Raw genomic sequence first — 12440 nt, 5'->3', positions numbered from 1 at the left:
AAGGCGGCAATCGTTGTGACAAAGGGGAATGCGGCTTTAATTAAAGGGCCAGCGCGCCCAAAGGCGACATTCCAGTTTCTGGTTGGGTTATGAATAGTTAGGCTACATAGACCCGTGTCATTGTCAGAATGAACCCGTGCAGAGGGGCTACCCCAGCACTGCAAGGGTTAACCGCTAGTTTTATTCTGGGTCAGGGGCAGCCAAACTCCGCCCCCCCCCAGCTGTGGGGTGGAACAGTGCTTGAAATTTTCTGCCACTTCTCCCCACAAGCGGCCGGACTCCTCCTCAGCTCACCCTCCTAAACACTGCGCAGCGGCTGCGGAGAATGCTAGTTTTCTGGCTTCATTGCTTTCCCAGTCAATAACAAGCCATCATATTGGAAAGTCCGAGAGAAGTCAGAACTCCGGCGTGAGAAGTACTGAAGCCGGACAGCCAAGCATTGCAGAGGTCAGCCTAAATATTTGCTCAGTACAGGTTTCCTACATGACCCTTTGTAATTGTGCGGAAGCATTCAGTTGTATGTAAACCCCAAATCTATTTTTTTGCAGCATGTCAGGCATCAGCTTCTCTGCCGGAGACCCTGCTAGCGGAGGTGACAACACAGCTTCAACATTAGCAGCAGCGTTGTCAGCTCGCCGCACACTCTCTTCCTTTAGTTTGCTGTTGGGCTGCCTATCGGGTCTATGAGACAAACCAGTCCCAATGACCAACTGAAGATCCGATTAGTCCCATCGCACTCCTAACCGGAGAAAAACCCCCGACACACAGGGCGGGGGCCAGAGTGGCAGCAGATGCCTGTTCATTGTCTCCAGAGGCAACGAGAAAGCCCCCCCGCATTCCAATTCCAATGTACAGGGCGGGGGCCAGAGTAGCAGCAGTTAAAGACCTGCACCAGGCTGACAACGCAACAGTGAATTGTTCGGAAGTGGCTCAGAGTTGTCAGCTTGCAGCATAAAGTCGGGCAGCACAGTGGCGTAGTGGTTAGCACATCTGCCTTGCAGCGCTGGGGGTCTGTGGTTCATATACCTGTCAGGTCCCTATCTGCAAGGAGTTTGCCTGTTCTCCCTGTGCTTCCGCGGGTTTCCTCCCCACACTCCAAAGACATGCCGGAAGGTTAATTGGCTCCGGTCTACATCAGCCCCGTATGTATGTGAGATGGGGACCTTAGATTGCAAGCTCCTTGAGTGCAGGGACTGATGTGAATGTTCGCTATGTACATAGCCTGTTTCCCCCGAAAATAAGACCTAGTTGTGGCCATTCCCAGCGCCGGTGGTGGCATAAGGGGGAACTTGAAGAGCCGCAGGGGCGTAACTAGAAATCACAGGGCCCCATATCAGAGGTTCGCGAGTTGATGATGTTGACAGAACACCGGGTCCAGCCTGCTCCACCGCCGCTGCTGGCTCTCATTGACACTGGAGACGAACGCGCCGCTGCACAGATGATCCGAACAGCGGCGTGTTCGTCTTCAACCGCCAGTGAAAGCCGCCAGCAGAGGATCCCAGGCGGCCCGCATGGCATCTGGCCGGGCCCCACTGTGCCCCGGGCCCCATAGCGACCGCCTGGGTCGCTATGGTGATTGCTACGCCGCTGCGCAGGAGAGAATCGGCGGTGCCAACGAAGGCGGCAGCGGAGGGAACAGAGCCGCATAAGCCGATCCCTCCGCTCCGGGTGTCACCCAGCCTCGGGACGCCCCTGGATACAAGTATTCCTAGGAATGAGATGATGCGTGGACCTGTATGGGTTGGACTTGATGGTTTTGTCTTATTTTCGGGGGAACGCGGTACCAGTAATAATAATAATGTAACCGGCGGATCTCCAACTGAGAAACTTTTTAGTCTGTGTCCTCCCGTCACCCTAAGGAGAACTATGGGGGAAAGCCCCGACCTCATAATTCTCCTTTAAAGCTGAACTCCGGGAAACTCTCCCATTTCCCCCCCAATACTTCCCCTCCGCAGCTCCCATAACACGTAGTATCGGTTTTCCTCATTTATTTTCAGAGGAATCACGCGGGGTTATTCACAGAAGGGGTGAAGAGTTTGGAGAAGGCCGGAGAAGTGAGCAATCTAGGACAGGGGTAGCAAACCTTCGGCCCTCCAGCTGTGGGTGGAACTACAAATCCCATGAGGCATTGCCAGATTCTCACAGCCACCACTCCCGGTTAGAGATGCATCGTGGGATTTGTAGTTTCACCCCAGAGCTGCAGGACTCGGAGGTTTGGCTACCCCTGATCTAGGACAACATTGCTGAACTGGAGAGTGAGCTGAATTAGAGAATTTTTCCACATCAGCGAGGTTGTCCTAGACCAGTGGTGGGGAACCTCGGCACTCCAGCTGTGGTGTAACTACAAATCCCACGATGCATCTCTTTCCGGGAGTCGTGGTTGTGAGAATCTTGCAATGCCTCGTGGGATTTGTAGTTCCACCACAGCTGGAGGGCCGGAGGTTCGCCCACCACTGTCCTAGACTGTTCAGTTCTCCTGCCTTCTCCAAACTCTTCTGTCAATGGACCTGATCATTTACAAAGCCCGTCACACCATCAGAGGAACTCGCAGAGTGCGGGGCAATGCCCGGCCGCTGGCAGGAGGGATCATCCAGGCACCGATGTCACCGCTCTACAGGGAGGAAGCTGCGGAAATGGAAGTAGATCAATTTTACCAGAATTGGGTCACTAATAGGGGAAAATGAAGTCCTGAGTATTCATTGGCTCCAAGATACAGCTTCAGGTCAAAATAACGAGGGGGGGAGGAGGGGGGATGTGCGATTCTGCTCCATAACTGTACAATGTGATCTAGCGATGAGAACGGTGCCGCGCAGATCATTATCAATGTATCTTATTATGGATACCAAAAACAGAACTTTTTATTCATTTATTGTAGGGCTGTGCAAATTAACGATTCATTTCTCGATTAATCTTTTTGATCGATTAAATTTTTTTTGATCGCTAATGAAAACACTCAATAATATGGCCGCCTCTTGAGTAATCCAGCACGTTATTATTCTGAGTTGCCCCACTCAAGCGGCGGCCATATTGAGTGGGGCACCTGAGATAAATAACGTGCTGGATTAGTGTGATCCTCGTTCATTGTATTACTTCATCGCTGTGCTGTATGTGTATAGGCCGATGTAGTTGGATCTGTATGTGCGTTATCACTAATTTTAAAAAATTTCGATTAATCGAACACGAAAATTTTCATCAGTAACAGCCCTAATTTATTGGTTTTTCATGCTCTTTGCACACCATTGGGGACTGCGAATGGACTTTTTCTTCTTGTGTAGCCAATGACGCAGATAATTAGCACATGTGATGTAACAATAACGAGGGGCCCGATGTCCTGATCCCCTATTTTGCCTTTTTCTTACCACGGCCGTCACACTGCACCTTTGAGGTGCAAATGGAACCTCGCCACACATGTAGGCGTTATCGGCGTTGTTACACAGTTTGGAGGCATCCCGGCTTCCGAGGGAAGATATTGCGCAGCTGTTCCATGGAAATGTTCGGCGATGACACTTTCACCAGCCGCCGGATGTAACCGTATGATGCGCAGATCTGACCGAGACAAATGTACCTTGCAATAAAATAAATGAGAGTTCGGTAATAATATTTAGATACATTTATACACCTCCATGTGGCACCATTGTCATCCCGTACTTTGTCATCATCATCAGACTCCTCCCCCCCTTGTAGGCAAATATACTCCCCTGTGTATAAATCTTTACTGTGAAAACTTTAGCCGACCAACCAGAACCTTCGTCACCTGTTTTCTAATTCATCTCATCAGAATATATAAGAAGTAACACATTAGATCTCCGAGGTCAAACTTTGTAGAGCAGTGTTTCACATCGTGCCTGAGCGTACTACAAGCCCCACGATGCATTGGGGGCATTGCTAATGCCGGCGGGTGTCATTCGGGGCAGGCGTGGGAGGGCGGGACAGAAGGGAATCTCCTCGGCCTGCCAATCAACTTTTTAAGTCACTGAAGGGCAGAACAGACCGGGCGTCTGAGCAGCCAGGGACCGGAGTGATGTCATTACATCATATGACCAAACTACAGAAGACGGACGTGGCCACCGGAAATAAGGGAGAGAGGGCCCTGGAAAGCAGATGAGATGGGGATTATAGAATGGCTGCTGCTGCCGTAGAGTGCAGAATACTGCGAGGGATCACATTTACCAAACTGGCCCAGAATTCTGCCCGGAGTTCAGCTTTAAGGTTTACATAAAAGACGGCTAATGCGGGACGCAGCAACGCGGGAAGAAGAGTCGTACAAACACAGCATGGAACATCCGGTGCAAAAGCTGCACAAGTATTCTTCAAACATATACAGGTTGTGAGGACAGAAACACTTTAGACATGTGCCGGAAACCTGCACTCCGGGTACAATTCTATCCGGACGATGTGAACTAACACTGCTGCGGCTTTACGTCACCAGAAACTACATGACCCGGACCTGCCCATGTACTTTGGAAGTGCGGCTCCCCTCAGTGTCTATGGTCTGACCCGGACCTACCCATGTACTTTGGAAGTGCCGCTCCCCTCAGTGTCCGGGGTCTGACCCGGACCTACCCATGTACTTTGGAAGTGCCGCTCCCCTCAGTGTCCGGGGTCTGACCCGGACCTACCCATGTACTTTGGAAGTGCGGCTCCCCTCAGTGTCTATGGTCTGACCCGGACCTGCCCATGTACTTTGGAAGTGCGGCTCCCCTCAGTGTCTATGGTCTGACCCGGACCTTCCCATGTACTTTGGAAGTGCGGCTCCCCTCAGTGTCTATGGTCTGACCCGGACCTTCCCATGTACGGGGGAAGCGCGGCACCCCTCAGTGTCCGAGGTCCAGAGCTCATCACTCGCACATCGGTACTCCCCATCATTGTAGCACTACTGCACCGGACTGCCGCCACCTTACCAAATGCGCGTGCGCTGCTCTCACCTAGGCGCGGACAGATCGGAGCGGCTCATTGAGAATTTCGGCTCTAAGATAACGGTAACTACTAAAGTCGGGGGCCGGGCACTTGTAAATAAATGTGACCCAATTTGTAGCTAAACAGAAAACTCTGGAGATGGAATGTAACAAACACATAAAACCCAACAGCGCGCACAAACCCGACCCAACATCTCATGTCCAAGTCAGCGGCCGGCCAACGCGTCTGGGGGGCCTTGGCGTGTCACATGCCGAAAAAGTCTCGGTGTTCGGTTATGCTCCGATCGGTGTAATGTTCGCGGCGTCACCTTCATTCGTCCTTATGGGCCCATTTGTGCCTCATTAGCGCTGATCGGCTTAAGTACCGCTTGCCGCATTTGTGACACTTGTGGCGTTTCTTCTTGCCGTGCGTTTTCTCGTGTTTGACCAGCTCGCACCTCTTGTCGAAGCGCCGGTCGCACTTGGCGCACTCGAAGGTCTTCCCTTCTTTGTGCCGCCTCTCGTGGACGAGGAAGCTGCTCTTGTGGCCGAACCTGGCCCCGCATTCCTGGCACACGAAGGGCTTCTCCCCGGTGTGGGCCCGCTGGTGGATGATGAACTGGGATTTGTAGTCGTACTGGATGCCGCAGATGGGGCACGGGTAGCGTTTGACGGCGTGACTTACAGCCTTGTGCCGTATCAGGTCCTCTTTAGACGTCTGGCGTTCCCCGCAAGCGTCGCAGTCATGCGGCACCCCTTCCCCCTCGGGGGCCGGCGTGCTGGTTTCAGGCTCGCATTCTCCTCGGACTCCGTTCTCCGCCGTTCTGGGACGATTCGCGGCGTCGTCTTCCTCCTCCTCTGCCGAGTCCAAGGAATCGCACTCTGGCTTCCATTCCGGCGAGCTTTTCCTCTTTGGAGAGCCTTCAGCCTCTTCCTCCTCCTCCTCCTCACTGAAGTATTCTTCTTCTGTTGGAGAACACAATGACAAAGAAAATTAACAATAGAGCGGCGTCACTGCCATAGTGAGCTGACGACACACAGAGCCTCTATGGCACTGAAATCCCAAGTAGTATTGCCGGCCGTGTCTGAGTTCTCCCCGCTATACTACAGAATTCCCCCCCTCCCCATCTCCATAACTGTAGTCCAGCAAGGGGGAGCTCAGACAAGGCTGACAACACTGCTGGGGATTTCAGCGCAGCAGAGGCTCTGTGTTGTCAGCTTAAAGGAGAACTATGAGGGGAGGGGCTTGTCACTCACCTCATAGTTCTAGCCGACCTGTGACAATGAGACTGTCACAGGTCGGCTCAGTAGATCGAGAAGTGAGCGAACACATACTGGCGTTCGCTCACTTCCCGATCCTGTGCCAGCAGAGAGCCGTGACAGGGGAGGGGCTGGATTCCCCACTCCGATCCTCCAGCGCTGAGTGGCGGAACGGACGGGGGAGGGGGCGGGTACAGCTGGCTCTGCCTCTTGATAGGCGGAGCCAGCTGTCACTCACGCAGCTGGGCGGAAAATTGTCGGGATCCGCTCCGGCTGCGGCGTCTCAGTATACCGCGAGCTGTAGCTCCCTATATACTGAGCCTAGGGTGAGGGGAGGACGCTAGTTTGTGTCCTCCCGTTACCCTAAGGAGAACTGGGGGAAAACGCTGTTCAGAGGAAATGAAGGCGGGCTCAGTGTAGCTGCTGCAGCTACAAAGGGTTATATTGTGGAGATGTAATGCAGGGAATTGAGAGTACAGGCAGTCCCCGGGTTACGGACGTCCGACTTACGAACGGGGTCCACAGTACTGTACGGAACATTTAGGAGAACTGTGGCTGCAGCGGCCTGTGTCCCCTCAAATCCCCGCTGTTCTCCCCGCCAGTGTTGGTGGAGGCAGCGGGGACACTGACCGCTGCATTGCTCTCCTTACCATCTTGTCTTTGTATTGTGTTGTGATTGTAATGTCTGCCCTATATTGTAAAGCGCTGCGCACACTGTTGGCGCTCTATAAATCCTGTGTAATAATAATAATAATTGCTCCGCTGCCCCAGTACCTCTGCTGCTGTCTTCCCCTGGTCTGTTGGCTTCTCCGTTCCCCCGTCCAGCCGCTGCACCTCTGCCCCGCCCCCCTGCCTCATCTTCATCTGCAGGCTGGGAGCCATGCTATTGGATATTGTAAAATGCAATAGCCAATAGCAAGCTGGCTATTGCACCCGCCCACTGCCTGCTGTCAATCAGCATAGGGGAACCTGATAGAGAACTTTCTCCTTCAGGCCCCTCCTCTGCTGACAGCAGGCAGTGGGCAGATGCTATAGCCAGTGTGCTATTGGCTATTGCTCCCAGCATTAAAATGAAAAAAAAAGTTTAACAAAATGAAAAAATAAAATTAAAAAGACAAAACAAAATGTAAAAAAAATGTAAAAAAAGTTACATTCAAAAAAAATAAAGTTTTAAAAATAAAATTAAAAATAGAAAAAAATTTTTTTTTCTGTGTCATTTTAAATAATTGAAAAAAAAAATGATATTATAATCTTCTGAACAACAGGAACAGACAGCAAAACAAACGTGACCCTTCCCTGTGCTCTCCAAAACTAAAACATGTTTTTTTTGGCTGGAGTTACACTTAAAAAATTTACCTGCTCCGACTTACATACAAATTCAACTTAAGTACAAACCTAAAGTCCCGATCATGTATGTAACCCGGGGAGGACCGCCTGTGATCCATTTCAACACAGGAGAGGACTTGATACAAGTGTGGGAGAAAAGAAGGTACGGCTGGCTTCAGCTTAATCAGACGAGGGAAGTGTTGGTGAAGAAGAACTTGAACTTATGGCATCAGTAACGAGAATCGTCCTAGAATAAGAGTGACGCACATACTCTGCTACGATTGGCTGGAAGCATTACCTGAATCCCAGTGTTCCTGGACCCGCCAGGTGCGCTGTGCCGGGCCGTTATCTGCCACCGTTTCCGCGTATTTCTGCCGGTGCCTCTCCATGTAGCTCCATTCATCCAGAGTGAAGAAGACCGCCACGTTGCCGCACTTCACCGGTACCTGGAAGACAGGCGCCACATCAGCCAGAATTCTGGAAACGGGAGCAAAGGGGAGGCGGGGCTGTTACCCACAGAGACCAATCAGGGCTCAGCTTTCATTCTGAGGTGACGCAACAGTGACCGTGATTGGCCGATGGGGTGAATTGTCTCCAGTTTTATAAAGCAGATTCCTCGTTCTTTATGACCGGACTCATGAAGAAGCTTCTCCTCGCCAGTCACATGGCTGCCCCTCTATGACTTCATTACATTCAATGCAGGATCAGTGGCCCTACACTGTATGTAGGGACATGGAGGGGCCCGCCCACACTGCGGGAGCGGAGGAAAGAACTGGCCCTGGAAAATGTGCTTAAAGGAGAACTACGGGGTTAAGACTTTTCCCCATAGTTCTCCTCAGGGTAACGGGAGGACACAAACTAGCGTCCTCGCGTCACCCTAGGCTCAGTATATAGGGAGCTACAGCTCGCGGTATACTGAGACGCCGCAGCCGGAGCGGATCCCGACAATTATGTCTGGATCCCCCCAACTGCGTGATTGGCAGCTGGCTCTGCCTACCTAGAGCCAGCTGTACCCGCCCCCTAGGAAAATCCCAAATTAAAATGTATATCCAAATTGTCCAGACAAGAAGCGAGAGGAAATGTCCCCAACATGGACACAGATGGCAATAAAACCTGACAGAAGCTCTAATCCGCACTCCGTCCTAAACTAAATAAAAGGCTTTGGCTGGAGTTGGGCTTTAAACAAAATGTTTGCAGACGTGCCCTTTAAAGGAGAACTATGGGGGGGGGGGGTGCTTTTCACTCACCTCATAGTTCTAGCCGACCTGTGACAATGAGACTGTCACATGTCGTGGATCCGCTCCGGCTGCGGCGTCTCAGTATACCGCGAGCTGTAGCTCCCTATATACTGAGCTTAGGGTGACGGGAGGACACTAGTTTGTGTCCCCCCCCTGACCCTGAGGAGAACTAAGGGGGGAAAGCCCTGACCTCATAGTTCTCCTTTAAGCCGGCAATGTCCAGGTCACCCACTGTATCTCCAAGGATTTTGGAATAAGAGAGTCTCACCGGGTCACTCACCTCTCCGGTCAGCTCGTGGATTCCCTTATGGATGGAGTCTTTCTTCACAATCACCCATTCCTGTTGGCAAAACCAAAAAATACTGACGTGGCCACAATTCAATGAACCACAAAAAACAAACAATACATGAAAAGTGACAACATTATGTGCAGCGGATGAGCAAAACCTGGACGGACGGGGAGCAGCAGCATGTCCGAGGTGTGTCATGTGACCCTTCTATATGTGTATTACCGCCCACAGAGATCACAGGACAATGCCTTCATCTGCAGATAGATGAAGCAGAAACCCCAGTGCTGCAAGGAAGGAGTGCCAACCACGAAGCCGCTGTGCTTATAACTTCGGCTGCTCATATCTCTAGATCCGCGGTTCTCAACTGGTGGGTCGCGTCCCCGTGTTCCGTGCGTCCCCGCGTGCCTTCCACTTTTCTAGGCTCCTCAGCCTCCCCCTAGCACAGCGCTGTCAGTTCTGACACCGAGCCGCCATTCAGAATACGCCGAGTGTCAGCTTGAGGTGAGGTATGGCTGCGAGGGAGCTCCACCCATACGTGCATTGCTTGCAGCTCCCTTGCGTGACCGCAGTGACATCACGTTCTGGCACCTCTACCGGGAGTGCAGGGGAGCTGTGCAAGCAATGGAGCTCCGCCACAGCACGGCAGCCAACACTGGACCCCTCATTTTTTTGGGGGGGGGTGTATGTGAGTGTGTGAGAATGTGTGTGTCTGTCAGTGTTTTAACCTCCCCGGCGGTCTGATTATTTAATTTTTTTTTTCCTATTTTTGTTCTATTTTTCCTTTTAAAATTCCCGCCGGTTCCGCCCCCCTTGCGACGCGGACGCTCGCAAGGGGCGGAACCCGGAGGACTTCCCCCCCCCCGAGCCGCACTCGGGAATACCGCCAGGGAGGTTAGTCACAAACTACCGCGCAATCGCACCTACAGTTCAGCTCTGGCCCGGGAGGGGCATTGCCAATCATTTGAATGGCACCCCAAACACACCTCCCACCCACAGTTTGGTCGCTTGCACTGGAACATGCGGTACCGCAATGCCGTGCGCTCCAGCGCGGTGCGACTTGGGTCACGACTTGATGACCGAGGACGAATGTGGGTCCTGAGGTGACACAGGCCGCGATCCGCTGACCTAGATCTACTGTGGTGGTTTCCCTTCTGCAGTTCCTCATCATATGTATAGGTTCAGATTCTACATGTGACAGGTTCTCTTCATAAACAATGAAGTTCCCTTTATCGCAATGTTGGCTCAGCCTGCTGGAGGCGGTTGTTGTCATGGCCTCACCTCCCCCGTGATGAGTGTGATAATCTCCAGGGTTTGATTCAAGATCCGCGCCGTCTTCAGCTCTTTCTTCCTCCGATTCCTCCACAGGACGCTGGTCACATACTGCAGGATGGCCAGCTGTGAGGGGAGACAGGAGGCCAGAGGTCATAGAGGAGAGGAGGCCAGAGGTCATAGAGGAGAGGAGGCCAGAGGTCATAGAGAGGAGGCCAGAGGTCATAGAGGAGAGGAGGACAGAGGTAATGGAGGAGAGGAGGCCAGAGGTAATGGAGGAGAGGAGGCCAGAGGTCATAGAGGAGATGAGGGAGGACGGCCAATGGGCCCATCTGAGGGAGGACGGCCAATGGGGCCATCTGAGGGAGGACGGCCAATGGGGCCATCTGAGGGAGGACGGCCAATGGGGCCATCTGAGGGAGGACGGCCAATGGGGCCATCTGAGGGAGGACGGCCAATGGGGCCATCTGAGGGAGGACGGCCTGGGTCAGCGGACTTTGGGCCTGGGTCAGTGGAGTTACGGCCTGGGTCAGCGGACTTTGGGCCTGGGTCAGCGGACTTTGGGCCTGGGTCAGTGGACTTACGGCCTGGGTCAGCGGACTTTGGGCCTGGGTCAGCGGACTTTGGGCCTGGGTCAGCGGACTTACGGCCTGGGTCAGCGGACTTTGGGTCATCAGAGGGCCCCTCACACTTCATTGCTGGGGACACTTGACCTGCAGCTGACCTCAAGGTGGGTTTTGCATTCCCATAGACCGGTATAGGAATGGAGAACCGACTTGAAGTGGACCCAAGCCTGTAGACACAGACCATACTGTGGAAAGAACAGCACACTATGACCCCTCATCAAAACGTATCCACCCCGGGGTCAGACTGTACGCCCTGAGATCAGCTACAAGGCCCGGCAACATATAGGCAAGCGTAAGAGGAGGCGAGGTGGTACATACCAATTCCCCCTCAGAGTCCATGTCTTTGTAGCAGCTCTCGATGCCGTTCCTCAGCGCAGAGCGATCGATGGCTCTTCGTACTTTGTAGTAATGATCATGGAGAACCTTCCAGGCCGGGCCGCTGGTCTCCTGCTCTGGCCATTGCACCGCTTTTTCTTCCTTCTGGACCGTCGCGGACGACAAGCTGTCCCTTTCACTGAGGGCATCTGGAACATGGCTCTCTGCTCCTGCAGCTTCAACCTTAGGGCCCGCGGCGGTGTCTACCTCAGGCTTCTGTCCAACGATGGCTCCACCATTGGCCAAGGTGTTAGCCGACCACGGGTTCACGTTTGCTACACCGAGGCCATTGTTGGCCCACGAGGAGTTGGCCATATTGGCTTGAAGATGAGGAAGAATCGGCATTTGGAGGGACTTCATAGCCCAATATGGTGGAGGGACGGCACCGTCTGTGCTCACAGCCGACTTCTCCGTGTCTGGGATGCTCCCGGCGGCTTGGGTCCCTCTATTCACCGGAGGTTTCAGAGGTCTGACGGCCTCCACCTTTACAGCTGTCTTCTCCTCCTCCATAAACATCATCCGAGGAACGGCTCTCTCCACTTTCATGTCCATCTTCTCCGGGAAAACCATCGGATGGAAGGCGTCCTCCATCTTCTGCTTCTCCGTGAAAACCATCGGATGGAAGGCGTCCTCCATCTTCTGCTTCTCCATGAAAACCATCGGATGGAAGGCGTCCTCCACCTTCTGCTTCTCCGGGAAAACCGTCGGATGGAAGGCGTCCTCCACCTTCTGCTTCTCCGGGAATATCCTCGCACAGGGGGCGCTCTCTACCTTAACAGCCGGCTCACCCAAAGACATGGTCGGCACGGCATCCTCCAACAGTATCTTCTGGGAGCCCACAAAGTGGTAGCACCCCATGGCGAAGTGCGCTGAGCAGATGCGGATCACGCCGGCCTTCCCCTCCAGCACCCCCCGCGCAAAGGCGTCGACGTCGCCGAAGTTCTGATTGATCTGCAGCAGCCACTTTTTGATGGTGGCCAGGGTCTTTGGGAACATGTGGAAGGTGACCCCCGGGGTGCTGTTCTTCCTCCCGGAGTAATGCGGGCATCCTTGTACAATGCCCCGTGGCATCTCTCTGGCCTGCGGGGGGAGCACAAGAACGGGAAGTTACCTGAGGGAGTGTCCACCCTAAGTCTGAAGCACCACTTACCGTAAGACAGTG

At 53.2% G+C, this 12440-nt stretch overlaps 1 protein-coding gene across 1 annotated transcript in view; it reads right to left on the bottom strand.

Moving 5' to 3' along the window:
- Positions 1–5201: 5201 nt before the first annotated feature.
- LOC108795095 overlaps positions 5202–12440 on the bottom strand; it is a 10004-nt gene continuing 2765 nt past the window's right edge. Inside the window, exons 3-7 of the mRNA XM_018566283.1 lie at positions 11222–12358; positions 10287–10403; positions 9000–9059; positions 7780–7927; positions 5202–5861 (exon numbers count right to left, since the gene is read on the bottom strand). Coding sequence (XP_018421785.1) covers positions 5227–5861; positions 7780–7927; positions 9000–9059; positions 10287–10403; positions 11222–12358 — 2097 coding nt within the window. The 3' untranslated portion in view covers positions 5202–5226. The remainder of the gene's footprint in view (positions 5862–7779; positions 7928–8999; positions 9060–10286; positions 10404–11221; positions 12359–12440) is intronic.

The sequence above is a fragment of the Nanorana parkeri genome, unplaced genomic scaffold (genome assembly GCF_000935625.1).
Source record: "Nanorana parkeri isolate BGI_ZX_2015 unplaced genomic scaffold, ASM93562v1 scaffold933, whole genome shotgun sequence".
NCBI classification, from domain to species: domain Eukaryota; kingdom Metazoa; phylum Chordata; class Amphibia; order Anura; family Dicroglossidae; genus Nanorana; species Nanorana parkeri.
This window is presented reverse-complemented; position numbering and strand designations above follow the sequence as displayed.